Source organism: Myodes glareolus, chromosome 11 (assembly GCF_982192425.1).
Source record: "Myodes glareolus chromosome 11, mMyoGla1.1, whole genome shotgun sequence".
Taxonomy (NCBI): Eukaryota; Metazoa; Chordata; class Mammalia; order Rodentia; family Cricetidae; genus Myodes; species Myodes glareolus.
In genome coordinates, this window is record NC_142036.1 from 47,807,264 (window position 1) to 47,822,000 (window position 14,737).

The window sequence follows — 14,737 nt, forward strand, 5'->3', positions numbered from 1 at the left end:
AATATATATACATGTAGTATGTATACTTGTGTAAGTGTATGTATATATACTTATATACATGAATATATATGCACACATATACACTTACATACATATACGCACCATTTCGCCCCATATCAATACACATAAATGATAAAACAAATCTTTAAAAACGAATGTTCACAGAACCCCAGGAAAATGGATAATTCAATTTCCCCCATTTTAAGGAAACTAAACAAGAGAGTGGTTAAATGACTAATCCTGGTTCTATATGCATAATCCCCAAACTCCTGAAATCTCCTAAGTAATAGGAGTGAGTACCTTTACCTATCCATTACAAGGTTTTAACTCACAAAGAGAATCTCCAAAGCCTCTGTATAGTGATTGGTTATTAGAAACACTGAGTTACCAGAATATTGAAACTTTCAGTCTCATTCATAGAAAGTTTTCAGTTTGAGTGGCACAAAAGCCACTGATCATTAAGATTCCCATGGCCCAAAAATTGGTGAATGCATTGGGTCTTGCAATTCTAACATATCTGAACAAAGCATTGGATTTCTGTTAGTATTGAATTATGTCTCTCTTCAATAAAGCTGCTTCTGAGTTGTATATCTTTAATAAGTAAGTTTTGTATGCCATCCTAGTTAATGATCTTTTGCAAGGAAAGAAGTATGGGAATCCACAGACTTTTTTAGAAAAACAAAGTATATATAATCTGGGTGATTCCAGATTTATTGATGATATCAGATGTAAAGACAAACTTGTGGTTCTGAGCTTTGAATTTGGATAATCTGAACAACTCCAAGTCAAGTCAAAATAGAATGTAATTGATATGAAAGGAAACTGGCATATAAAGAATTGAAGAACTACTTAGTGTGAGAAGAATACTCCCACACATGTATGACTAATGTAAATGAATGCAGCCACCTACAGTTACCTTGCTGGTCAGCAGCAATGAGATTACAGTAAACTAGATACTTTAGTGATGTAAACTGTTTCCTTATAATTAAAAATAACACTATTATTCGGTTATGAATGAATTGTATGGTTTCTTATTTTTCTGGTATAAATATAAATACTAATGTGAACATAACAAACTATCACACAAAAACTATGGACTCATTATATAAGCTTAATATCATTTAAATAATATCCAAATTCTTAAAATCAATTATCTTCATAAGGTAGTTTCTTTACAAAGAAAAAATATAAAATATAACCACAACTCTACAAAGACAGTTTGCCCTGCAAACTTTTCGTTAGTCTCATATAACAAAAATGGTCAAATGACCACCTAATGTTAGATGAAAAGTAAGGACAGAGAAACTAAACAGATTCCTAAGACAATCTTTTTATTTATACAGTTGAATTTAACACTATCACAAAACAACTATTCAGAATTTTTAAAAGAAAATGTATTTTATTTATAACCCTAATTATAACAATATAAAAAGAAATATACTAAAATAGGAGAACAGTCAATAAAAGTTTTAGTACCTGTTTTAGAAAACTATATTTTCAAAAAGTATACAGTAGTTCTCAAAATTTAGAATATAGTCTATGGATTAGAAACATCTATGTTACACAAAGATTTGTTTTCAAAACAAATTCTGGTAATCTATGCAATATTATTCAATTAGAAAAGGAGGGGAGGGGCCTAACAAACTATATTTGTGCATGCATAATTGTGAACTCTAATGCTGATCAAAATTTAAAAATGTATGAAGACAATAATTATTTAATAAATGAAGAGAAGGAATAAACCTAATTATAAGGCAGTAGATACAATAGTATATTGGTTTCAAAATAAAAGGACATAGTTAATATTATGAAATATTAGTGAAATTGAGCAAGAAACAGTTACTTGAGGGTAAAGGTAAGCAAATCATAATGGTAATATAAGTTTCCACTACTCCATAGTAACGACTGACATTTGTGGCTTTTTAAAAAAGAAATTAAAGACCCTTTCCCTGATTTTTCTGTGTAGAAGATACTATTATAACATAAACAATAGGTATTTTTTATTTAGATTATTAAGTTCTACATTTAAATATTATTCACATTTAAAATATGGAAAATACGTTGCCTATTCATGAATTTAGCATAAATTTAGTATAAATATATAATAATTACATACTGTACTTTGAGACATATGACAAAGGTACTTCAAGAAGAAAGAAACCAGATCCAATTTTGAATTGCAATGGCTAAAATTGATATAACCTTCTGAACTGTAGCTGCTAAAAGCAAATGAAGGACTAATTTCTAAAACAGTTCAAAGTTTCTCATATTCAACAATTTAAAGGATAAATAAAAATAAAGTCAGGAAATATTTTTCAAAAACTCTTCTACAGCCAAATATTTGTATTATCATAGTAATGAGTAGTAATTTTGCTTATAAAACTCCTAGAAATAATAGGAAAATTTTAAACAGAATAAAAAATAATATAACTAGTCTATTCCTTGAATATGAGAAAGGCATTCTGGCTTACCTCTGGAGTGACATCTCGTGGTGCAAACCCTGTTCCTCCAGTTGTTAGTATCAAATTAAGTTCCTTCTCATCACACCAATCTATGAGAGTTTCCTAAAAGATAACAAGCACACAGTAAAACTTACTTGCATGTTCAAAAATCTAAGTAATCATTTCACAAACAGCATTGAAGCAAAATTCTTTCAACAATGAATAGAGCCTTTATAAAGGAGAATTCCTGAAAAGTTTCACACTTAACCAAAATAAAATTCAATTTGTGATATTTATTTATTATAGAAAACAATGAATCAAACACCAAACTGATGAGAGTATCTTAAAGGAAATGGCATAATTTATAATTTGTTTGTTTTGTACTTAAATAACATAACTAAAGGTCTTTTCAACATTACAAAAATATTTTCAAGTTTAAAAAAGTTGAAAACTGTATGCTAATAAAATATCTTATTTGACAACATCAATTGTAGCACCTAAATATTCATACCTTAATTATAAATCCAAAAAAGCAATCTCATACTTGATCTATTATGAATTAAAAAAGAGTAAATATGTTGATAGGCTCATGAAAAGAACTAGAGTTCAAACTACACTTGATGGAATCTCAATTATGTTTATATTTTACCCATTAATGAATATTTTGTGGTGTGGAAAGTTTTGCACTTTTCAAAATTAATTTAAAAGAAGTTTAAAAAGAAAGCAGAACTTAAATAATAACTGGGCCCAACCTGTGGACTATAGTCTCTATTAGAATAAATACATAGTAGGAAAAACAATCCTGAATAATAAAATAACTGTTGGATGTATCCGCTTCCCTGACCTTAAATTGTACTGAGGAGCTACAGTAATAAAAAGAGCATGGTACTGACACAAAAACAGACATGCTCACCAATGGAATTGAGTTGAAGACCCAGACATGAAATCACAAACCAGTGGATAACTTGTCCTGGATAAAGAAGCCAGAAATGCATACTGGCAAAAAGATAGCATTGTCCATAAATTATGTTGGTAAAACTGAATGGCTACGTGTAAAAGAAGGTAAATCAATTCATATTTACACCCTGCAGGAAATTCAAATCCAAATAAATCAAAGACCTCAACATAAAACCTGAAACACTGAACATGGAAAAGAGAAAGTGAGAAAAGTCTTAAACTCATTTGCACAGGAAAAACTTTCTGAAAAGAACACCATTATCACAGGTACTCAGATCAAATATTAATAAATGAGACCTCATGAAACTGAGGGGTGTCTGCATGGCAAAAGACACCATCATTCAGACAAAGCAGCAGACTACAAAATACCGAAAAGATTTTATTTTTTTTTAACCAAGAATACATCTTATAGAGGACTAAGATCAAGAAAATGAATAACAGCTCCTGCTGGGAAGAATGTAGAGTAAGAGAAAAATTTATCAATTGCTGGTTTGAGCACAAAGGTGTACACTCAATATGGAAATCAGTGTGGCGAATACTCAGGAAAATTAGAAATGATCCACCTCAAGATACAGCCATACCACTCAGACATATACACAACAGCATAACGATGGAAATAATACATAAGCAAATTCCACAATTTATTTTATCATTACATGGGTGAATCTCATTAGATGATTCAAATAAATATAGATACTTTAGAAAGAATGCTTGAAAAAAATAAAGAAAATTTTGCCTTATTGGGGATTACAAATTGCTCATGAAAAAACACAAAGCAGGTGTGGTGAGTTGATTCGGGCCACGGCAGGGGCCCCGGCGAGGGGGAGCTAGGACTTTCCCCGACCCCATAGACTCCCAGGTCAGCCTGCCCTGCTGGCTCCACCCTGCTAGCTTCCCGCCAGCCATCCCGGCTTCCATCCAGAGGGCCTTCCGAGTGCTTCCCACCAGCCATCCCAGCTTCCATCCAGAGGGCCTTCGGAGTGGTGAGTTGATTCGGGCCCGCGGCAGGGGCCCAGCGAGGAGGAGCTAGGACTTTCCCCGACCCCATAGACTCCCAGGTCAGCCTGCAGTGCTGTGTCCACACTGCTAGGCTCTCCCGCCTGCCATCCCAGCTTCCATCCAGGTACAAATTTCTATATTTCTCCCCTCCCACTGAGGCCATAAAATTTCCCCAGTTCAGCTGCCTTGCACACTGGGCCTGCTCTGTAGGGGCATCCCGGAAAGAGGGAGTGCCTGTGCTTCAATACCCTGCCTGGGGAAAGGTAGGCATTCTGTCAGTGAACTCCCTGCCCAACAAGGGAACCTGACCCGATACCAGAAGTTCCAATAGAGAGCATTGGATCGAAGAGATGGGCAGACGCCAAGGCAAGACCTCCTCCAACAATCTGAAAAACAACATGAAAATATCAGATCCCAATGACCCTACAACAGAAGGATTTGAGCACTCTAACCCAGATGAAGTGGAAAAAAGTGCCATTATGAAAGCAATAGAGTCCCTTAAACAGGATATGAATAACTCCCTTAAGGAACTGGTCGAGAAGTATAACAAAAAGTTTGAAGAAATGAGTATAGAAATGGATGAGAAATATAACAAAAAGTTTGAAGAAATAAGTAAATCCGTGAGTGATACCCTGAGAAACCAAGAAAAAACAATCAAACAAGTAAAGGAAACAGTCCAAGAATTGAAAACTGAAATGGAGGCAATGAAGAAAACACAAAACGAGAACCGGCTGGATATGGAAAACCTAGGTAAACGAGCGGAGACTACAGAATCAAGCATAACCAATAGAATACAAGAGATAGAAGAATGAATCTCAGATTCTGAAGATACCATAGAGAAAATAAATGCTCTGGTCAGAGAAAACGGCAAATCCAACAAACTCTCTTCACAAAACATTCAGGAAACCTGGGACACAATAAAAAAACCAAATCTAAGAATAATAGGGATTGAAGAAGGAGAAGAACTGCAGATCAAAGGCCCAGAAAATATATTCAACAAAATTATAGAAGAAAACTTTCCCAACCTAAAGAACGATATTCCTATGAAGGTTCAAGAAGCATACAGAACACCGAATAGATTGGATCAGGAAAAAACATCCCCGCGCCATATAATAATCAAAACACAAAACATAAATATTAAAGAAAAAATTTTAAGAGCTGCAAAGGAAAAAGGTCAAGTAACTTATAAAGGTAAACCTATCAGGCTTACACCGGATTTCTCTATGGAAACCATGAAAGCCAGAAGATCCTGGATAGAGGTACTGCAGAAACTAAGAGACCATGGATGCAAACCCAGACTAATATACCCTGCCAAGCTACTGTTCACTATCAACGGAGAAAACAAAATATTCCAGGATAAAAACAAATTTAAACAATACGTAGCTACTAATCCAGCCTTACAGAGAATATTAGAAGGAAAATCACTACCGAAGGAATCCAACATTCCCAACACGGCCTACAATAACTCGAACATCTAGCGACCATTCACAAGCACAAATTAAAGAAGAAAAACACATATACTCTACTACCTAACAAAAAAAAAAATGACCGGAGTCAACAACCACTGGTCATTAATATCACTTAATATCAATGGACTCAATTCACCTATAAAGAGGCACAGACTTAGAGATTGGATACGAAAACAGGATCCAACATTCTGCTGTTTACAAGAAACACACCTCAACCACAAAGACAGACACTTACTCAGAGTAAAGGGTTGGGAAAAGGTTTTCCAAGCAAATGGACCTAAGAAACAAGCGGGCGTGGCCATTCTAATATCTAACAAAATCGACTTCAAACTAAAATCAATCAGAAGAAATGGAGATGGACATTTCATACTCATAACTGGAACAATTCATCAGGAGGAAGTCTCAATCCTGAATATCTATGCTCCTAATATAAAGGCACCCACATATGTAAAAGAAACTCTTCTAGAACTCAAGGCGGTCATCAAACCACACACACTAATAGTAGGAGACTTCAACACTCCTCTCTCACCAATGGACAGGTCAATCAGACAGAAACCAAACAGAGAATTGAGAGACCTATTGGAGGTATTGAATCAAATGGACTTAACAGACATCTATAGAACACTCCACCCAAATAGGAAAGAATATACCTTTTTCTCTGCAGCTCATGGAACCTTCTCGAAAATTGACCACGTACTCGGTAACAAAGCAAACTTCCACAGATACAGAAAAATATTAGTAACTACCTGTGTCTTGTCAGATCACCATGGACTAAAATTAGAATTCAACAACAATGCTCCCCCCAGGAAGCCAACAAACTCATGGAAACTGAACAGTCAACTACTAAATCACCCCTGGGTCAAGGAAGAAATAAAGAAAGAAATTAAACTCTTCCTTGAATTTAATGAAAACAAAGACACAACATACTCAAACCTATGGGACACTATGAAAGCAGTGCTAAGAGGAAAGTTCATAGCACTAAGTGCCCAATTAAAGAAAGCGGAGAAAGCACACATTGGAGAATTGACAGCACAATGGAAAGATCTAGAAAAAAAAGAAGCTGATTCACCCAGGAGGTCTAGAAGACTGGAAATAATCAAACTGAGGGCTGAAATCAACAAAATAGAAACAGAGAAAACAATCCAAAGAATCAATGAATCAAAAAGCTGGTTCTTGGAGAAAATCAACAAGATTGACAAACCCCTAACCAAGTTAATCAAACGGCAGAGAGAGAACATGCAAATTAATAAGATCAGAAATGAAAAGGGGGACATAACCACAGACACAGAGGAAATCCAGAGAATCATTAGATCTTACTATGAAAGTTTATATGCCACAAAGTTGGAAAATGTAAAAGAAATGGACATTTTTTTAGATAAGTACCATATACCAAAGTTGAACCAAGAACAGGTGAACAATCTAAATAGACCTGTTAGTCGCGAAGAATTAGAAGCTGTTATCAAAAATCTCCCTACCAAAAAAAGCCCAGGACCAGATGGTTTCAATGCAGAATTCTACCAGAACTTCCAGGAAGAGCTAATACCTATACTCCTTAACGTATTCCACAATATAGAAACAGAAGAGTCATTGCCTAACTCCTTTTATGAAGCTACAGTTACCCTAATACCAAAACCACACAAAGACACAACCAAGAAAGAGAATTACAGGCCAATCTCACTCATGAACATCGACGTGAAAATTCTCAATAAAATACTAGCAAACCGAATCCAAGAGCACATTAGAAAAATTATCCATTATGATCAAGTCGGCTTCATTCCAGAGATGCAGGGCTGGTTCAACATACGCAAATCTATCAATGTAATCCATCATATAAATAAAATGAAAGAAAAAGACCATATGATCATCTCACTAGATGCTGAAAAAGCATTTGACAAAATTCAACACCCATTTATGATAAAGGTGTTGGAGAGACTGGGGATACAAGGATCATACCTAAATATAATAAAAGCAATATACAGCAAGCCGACAGCTAACATCAAACTGAATGGAGAGAAACTCAAAGCCTTTCCACTAAAATCAGGAACGCGACAAGGCTGTCCACTCTCTCCATACCTCTTCAATATAGTGCTTGAAGTTCTAGCAATAGCAATAAGACAACATAAGGAGATCAAGGGGATTCGAATTGGAAAGGATGAAGTTAAACTTTCGTTATTTGCTGACGATATGATAGTTTACATAAGTGACCCCAAAAACTCTACCAAAGAACTCCTACAGCTGATAAACACCTTTAGTAACGTGGCAGGATACAAGATCAACTCCAAAAAATCAGTGGCCCTCCTATACACAAAGGATAAAGAAGCAGAGAGGGAAATCAGAGAAGCATCACCTTTCATGATAGCCACAAATAGCATAAAATATCTTGGGGTTACTCTAACCAAGGAAGTGAAAGACCTATTTGACAAAAACTTTAAGTCTTTGAAGAAAGAAATTGAGGAGGATACCAGAAAATGGAAAGACCTCCCCTGCTCTTGGATTGGGAGAATCAACATAGTAAAAATGGCAATTCTACCAAAAGCAATCTACAGATTCAATGCAATCCCCATCAAAATCCCATCAAACTTCTTCACAGACCTTGAGAGAACAATAATCAAGTTTATATGGCAAAACAAAAAAACCCAGGATAGCCAAAACAATCTTATATAATAAAAGAACTTCTGGAGGCATTACCATCCCTGACTTCAAACTCTATTATAGAGCTACAGTATTGAAAACAGCTTGGTATTGGCATAAGAACAGAGAAGTCGACCTATGGAATTGAATAGAAGACCCAGATATTAACCCACAAACTTATGAACACCTAATTTTCGACAAGGGAGCTAAAGGTATACAATGGAAGAAGGAAAGCATCTTTAACAAATGGTGCTGGCATAACTGGATGTCAACCTGTAAAAAAATGAAAGTAGATCCATATCTATCACCATGCACAAAAATCAAGTCCAAATGGATTAAAGACATCAACATTAATCCGTCCACTTTGAACCTGATAGAAGAGAAAGTGGGAAGTAGTCTACAAGATTTAGGCACAGGAGGCCTCTTCCTAAGCAGGACCCCAGCAGCACAGACAATAAGAGAAACAATGAATAAATGGGATCTACTGAAACTGGGAAGCTTCTGTAAAGCAAAGGACACTGTCAGTAGGACAAAAAGGCTGCCTTCTGACTGGGAGAAGATCTTCACCAACCCCTCATCAGACAAAGGTCTGATCTCCAAAATATACAAAGAACTCAAGAAACTAGGCACTAAAACTCTAATTAACTCAATTAAAAAATGGGGGTACTGAACTTAACAGAGAATTCACAACAGATGAACTTCGAATGGCCAGAAGACACTTAAGGTCATGCTCAACCTCCTTAGTGATCAGGGAAATGCAAATCAAAACCACTTTGAGATACCATCTTACACCTGTCAGAATAGCTAAAGTCAAAAACACCAATGATATCCTATGCTGGAGAGGATGTGGGGTGAGGGGAACACTCATCCATTGTTGGTGGGAATGCAAACTCGTGCAGCCACTGTGGAAATCAGTGTGGCGGTTTCTCAGGAAACTGGGAGTCAACCTCCCTCAGGACCCAGCAATACCACTCTTGGGAATATACCCTAAAGATTCCCGATCATACTACAAAAGCATTTGTTCTACTATGTTCATAGCAGCACTATTTGTAATAGCCAGAACCTGGAAACAGCCTAGGTGCCCCTCAATAGAAGAATGGTTAAAAAAGGTGTGGAACATATACACATTAGAGTTTTACTCAGCGGTCAAAAACAATGACATCTTGAATTTTGCATGCAAATGGATGGAAATAGAAAACGCTTTACTGAGTGAGGTAAGCCAGACCCAAAAAGAGGAACACGGTATGTATTCACTCATAAGTGGATTCTAACCATAATTAAAGGTCTTTGAGCCTATTATTCGTGATCCTAGAGAAGCTAAATAAGAAGATGAACCTGATGAAGATTATTTAGCTATCCACCAGGAGGTAGGAAATAGACAAGAGTCCCAGGTAACCTCGGGTGCATGGGGGGGGAGGGAGGGTCGATGGAAGGGGAGAAGGTTAGAGAGAAGGGAGTAGGGGAAGAAAGGGGAACGCTTGGTGGCCTGGGATGGGGGGGGAGGGAGGAAGGATGAATATGGGATCAGGGAAGATTATATTTCAACTAAGGGACCCATTTTAGGGTTTGCAGGAGACTTGATTATATATGGGATCCCAGGTCCAAGGAGAGATCCCCCAGATTGCTCTCTGGACAGAGGAGTGGGTGCCTGAATCGGCCGTGGCCCATGTCCATACTGATGTATATTTTGCTTATCACCATAGATCCTGCATCTGACGAAGGACGGCGATACAGTCGGTGACCCATATTGCAGCACCGGACTGAGCCCCCCGAGGTCCAAATGAGGAGCAGAAGGAGGAAGAACATGAAAAACGAAATCAGTACTGCGAGGGATGCTATCACCCACTGATACAAGGGAACGGATCTGATGAGAGTTTACCAAGGCCAGTTGGACTGGGACTGAAAGAGGACGTGATCTAACCAGACTCTCCGAATTTGGCCGGATTCTCTGACTGTGGCTGACCCGAAGTCTTTCTGAAAAGCCATTGACTATGACACTGGGACCTGTTTCCTCTACATATAATGGATTTTGGGGATCCAGTCTGTTTGGACACTCACCTTCCTGGACCTGGAGGGAGGGGGAAGGAACTGGAACTTCCCACAGGGCAGGAAACCCTGACTGCCCTGGGGGATGAAGAGGGAGGAGGAGGGGGAGTAGGGGGAGTGGGAGGGTGTTGGGAGGGGGGGTGGAAATGGAAACTTTTATAATTTAATAAAATTTACTAAAAAAAAAAAAAAACAAAAAAAACACAAAGCAGAGATTCTATTAATTATTTAAGGCTATAAAATAGGTTTTAAAAATTTTAGACCTCAAAAGGTGCAAATAGGAGAGACTGATTACAGACTCTTAATTACTTTAAAAGATTGCTAGGAGACATTTCTAATCTACAGTACACTATTGGGATAAAACCCAATGAACTGATTAATTTAAGCAAAACCTTAGATGTTGAGAAAGACTTAAAGAGCCCTAGGAAATTATCAGTTGAAGCGAGAGAATTAGCTTTGGTGGAGGGAAATTATAGAAGGCACATGTGGATTGTGTGGCTCTGAAGCTTAACTGCTTTCTAGTCATACTACCCTCCAAACAGTCCCTATAGGAATTTTAATGCAGAGAAAAGATATTATGTTAGAATGGATCTTTTCCCAAATGAATTGAATAAAAATTTAAAACTTAATAGAAAAAGTCTCTGATTTAATTCTAAAATAAAAATAAAGACTTCATTAATTAGCAGGAATAGACTGAGCAGAAACTGTAGTACCATTCACTAATAACAAAATTGACAAAATATGGGAAGTGAACCCTGGCAAAGAAATTGTAGGAATTTTTTTGGGAGAGATTAACAACTATCCCAAAAGCAAGAGAATACAACTTATAAAGAGAACTAGATCCTTCCTCAAACTGTATAGGAAACACCAATAACTGGAGCTCCTACATTCTATACTAATGCAAATAAATCATTTTATTTCATTTTATGAAAGGCAGGTTATGAATCAGAAAATTTAAGTAAAGTGGATCAAAGCCCTTATGGTTCTGCCCAAAAGTCAGAATTATTCTCATGGTACTAATGGATTTTAAGAAACCTCGCCACATAGTTACCAATTCTTAATATGCAGAAAGTTGTTTTGCATATTGAAACAGCCGAATTTATACCAGATGACACAGAGTTGACTTTATTACTTATTCAGTTACAAGATATAATCAGGAATAGGAATCATCCCACACATAATACATATTCAATCCCATACAGGTCTGCCAGGCCCTACAGCACAAGATAAAGCAGAAATTGATCAATTATTGATTAGGAATGTGGCGGAGGCCTCAGAACTTCATTAAAAAAAACCACGCAAATAGTAAATAAAGGTTTATAAAAATTTTTCCATCTTGTAGCAAATAGCCAATTATAAGAAAATACCCTACTTGTTCTTTATACAACCAAACACCATGACTGCAGGAAGTAACCCAAAGGGTACTCAAAAAAATAATAAATAAAACCAGGCAGATGGATGTGTTCAATTTTGTAAAATTTGGAAAAATAAAATATATACACCACACCAGTGATACCTATTCCTGTTTCCAACAGGCAACTGCTTTGAGTTCAGAAAAGATTTGGTACAAATTATGGCAATCATGGGTATACTTGTACAAATAAAGACAGACAATGCTTCAGTATATGTCTTTAAGAAAATGAAGCAGTTTTTTGCTTATTATAATAGCATATTACAGGTATACCGCACAATTCTACATGGCAGGAAGTTATATAAAGATAAATTAAAGTTCAAATGATAGGTTAAGTAAACAGAAAGGAATGATAAATACCTCCAGAAATAGATTGCATCATGATTTATTAACTTTGAATTTTCTAAATGCTAATGAGAAAGGAACAACAGCTGCAGAGAGACACTGGATAGTAGAATTAAATTGGCCAATATGCTTTTTGTTTTGTTCTTTATTGTTTCTATTGAGCTATATATTGTTTTTATTGAGCCTTCCTCACTTCATCTACCCTCCCCTTCTAACCACTCACATGGTTCCCATGCTCCCAATTTACTCAGGAGATCTTGTCTTTTTCTACTTCCCATGTAGTTTAGATCCATGTACGTCTTCATTGTTTTCTAGATTCTCTGGGATTGTAAATCATAGTCTGGTTTTCTTTGCTTTATGTTTAAAAGGCACTTATGAGTGAGAACATATAATATTTGTCTTTCCGGGTCTGCGTTACCTCAATTAATATGATGTTTTCTAGCTCCATCCATTTGCCTGCAAATTTTAAGATGTCATTATCTCTTTCTGCTGTATAGTACTCCATTGTGTAAATGGACAGTTTTCTTGTCCATTCATTGATCAAGGGGCATTTAAGTTGTTTCTAGTTCTGTCTATGACAAACAATGCTGCTATGAACATAGATGAGCACATGTCCTTGTGGCACGATTGAGCATCCTTTGGGTATATACCCAAAAGTGGTACTGCTGGGTCTTGAGGTAGGTTGCTTCCTAATTTTCTGAGAAATCGCCATATTGATATCCAAAAGCAGCTGTACCAGTGTGCACTCCAACAAGCAATGGAGGAGTGTTTACCCCACAACCTCTCCAGCATAGGTTGTCATCAGTGCTTTTGATCTTTGCCATTTTTACAGGTGTAAGATGGAATCTCAGAATTGTTTTGATTTACATTTCTCTAATGGCTAAGGATGTTGAGCATTTCCTTAAGTGTCTTTCAGCCATTTCAGATTCCTCTGTTGAGAGTTCTGTTTAGGTATGTACCCGACGTTTAAAATTGGATTATTTGTTCTTTGAATGACCAATTTCTTACGTTCTTTGTATATTTTGGAGATCAGCGCTCTGTTCCATGTGGGTTTGGTGAAGACCTTTTCTCATTCTGTAGGCTGTCATTTTGTCTTGTTGACTGAGTTCTTTGCTTTACAGAAGCTTCTCAGTTTCAGGAGGTCCCATGTATTAATTGTTTCTCTCAGTGTCTGTGCTACTGGGGTTATACTTAGGAAGTGGTCTCCTGCGCCAATGCATTCTCCAGTACTCCTTTCTCTTCTATGAAGGTCATTGTGGTTAGATTTATGTTGAAAATTTGATCCATTTGGACTTGAGTTTTGTGCATGGTGATAGATATGGGTCTATTTTCATTCTTCTACATGCTGGTATCCAGTTATGCCAGCACCATCCATTAAATATGCTTTCTTTTTTCCATTTGATATTTTTTGCTTCTTATGAAAAATTTGGTGTTCGAAGATGGGTAGAATAATACCTGGGTCTTCAATTCAGTTCCATTGGTCCTCCTATTTTTATGCCAATATCAGTCTGTTTTCAGTACTGTAGCTCTGTACTAGAGTTTTAAGTCAGAGATTGTGATGCCTTCAGAAGTTCTTTTAATGTACAGGATTGTTTTGGCTATCCTGGATTTTGTGCTTTTCTACATGAAGTAGAGTACCGTTCTTTCAAGTTCTGTGAAGAATTTTGCTGGGATTTTGATGGGTATTACATTGAATCTGTAGATTGCTTTTGGTAAGATTGCCATTTTTACTATGTTAATTCTATATACCCAAGAGCATGGGAGATCATTTCATTTTCTGGTGTCTACCCTCAATTTCTTTCTTCAAAGATTTAAAGCTCTTGTCATAAAAGTCTTCCACTTGTTTGGTTACAGTTACTCCGAGATATTTCATGCTATTAGTCGCTATTGTGAAGGGTGATATTTCTCTGATTTCTCACTCAGTCCTTTTATCATCTGTGTAAAGAGGAGTTCCTGATTTTTTGAGTTAATCCTGTATCCTGCTATGTTACTGAAGGTGTTTATGAGTTGTAGAAGTTCCTTGGTATAATTTTTGGGGTCGCCTATGAAGACTATCATATCATTAGCAAATAGTGAGTGTTTGACTTCTTCTTTTCTGATTTATATCACCTTGATCTCCTTTTGTTCTCTTATTGCTTTAGCTGGGACCTCAAGAACTATAGAAATGGAGAGAGTGGACAACCTTGTCTTGTTTCTCATTTCAGTGGGATTGCTTTGAGTTTCTCTCCATTTAGTTTAATGTTGGCTGCTCGCTTGCCGTATATTGCCTTTATTATGTTTAGGCATGGTCCTTAAACCCTGCCCTCTCTAAGACCTTTATATAAAGGGATGTTGTATTTTGTCAAAGGCTTTTTCAGTATCTAATGAGATGATCATGTTTTCTTTTTTTCCAGTTTGTTTATATGGTAGATTACATTGAAGATTTTCATATGTTGAAT

The 14,737-nt window shown here is 36.5% G+C and overlaps 1 protein-coding gene across 15 annotated transcripts in view; it reads right to left on the reverse strand.

Moving 5' to 3' along the window:
* Positions 1-14,737, reverse strand: part of Gphn (gephyrin) — a 351,833-nt gene that overhangs the window by 223,747 nt on the left and 113,349 nt on the right. For all 15 annotated transcript variants that reach the window (XM_087911715.1, XM_087911713.1, XM_087911716.1 and 12 more), the window contains exon 4: positions 2,472-2,564. In XM_087911715.1, coding sequence (XP_087767841.1) covers positions 2,472-2,564 — 93 coding nt within the window. The remainder of the gene's footprint in view (positions 1-2,471; positions 2,565-14,737) is intronic.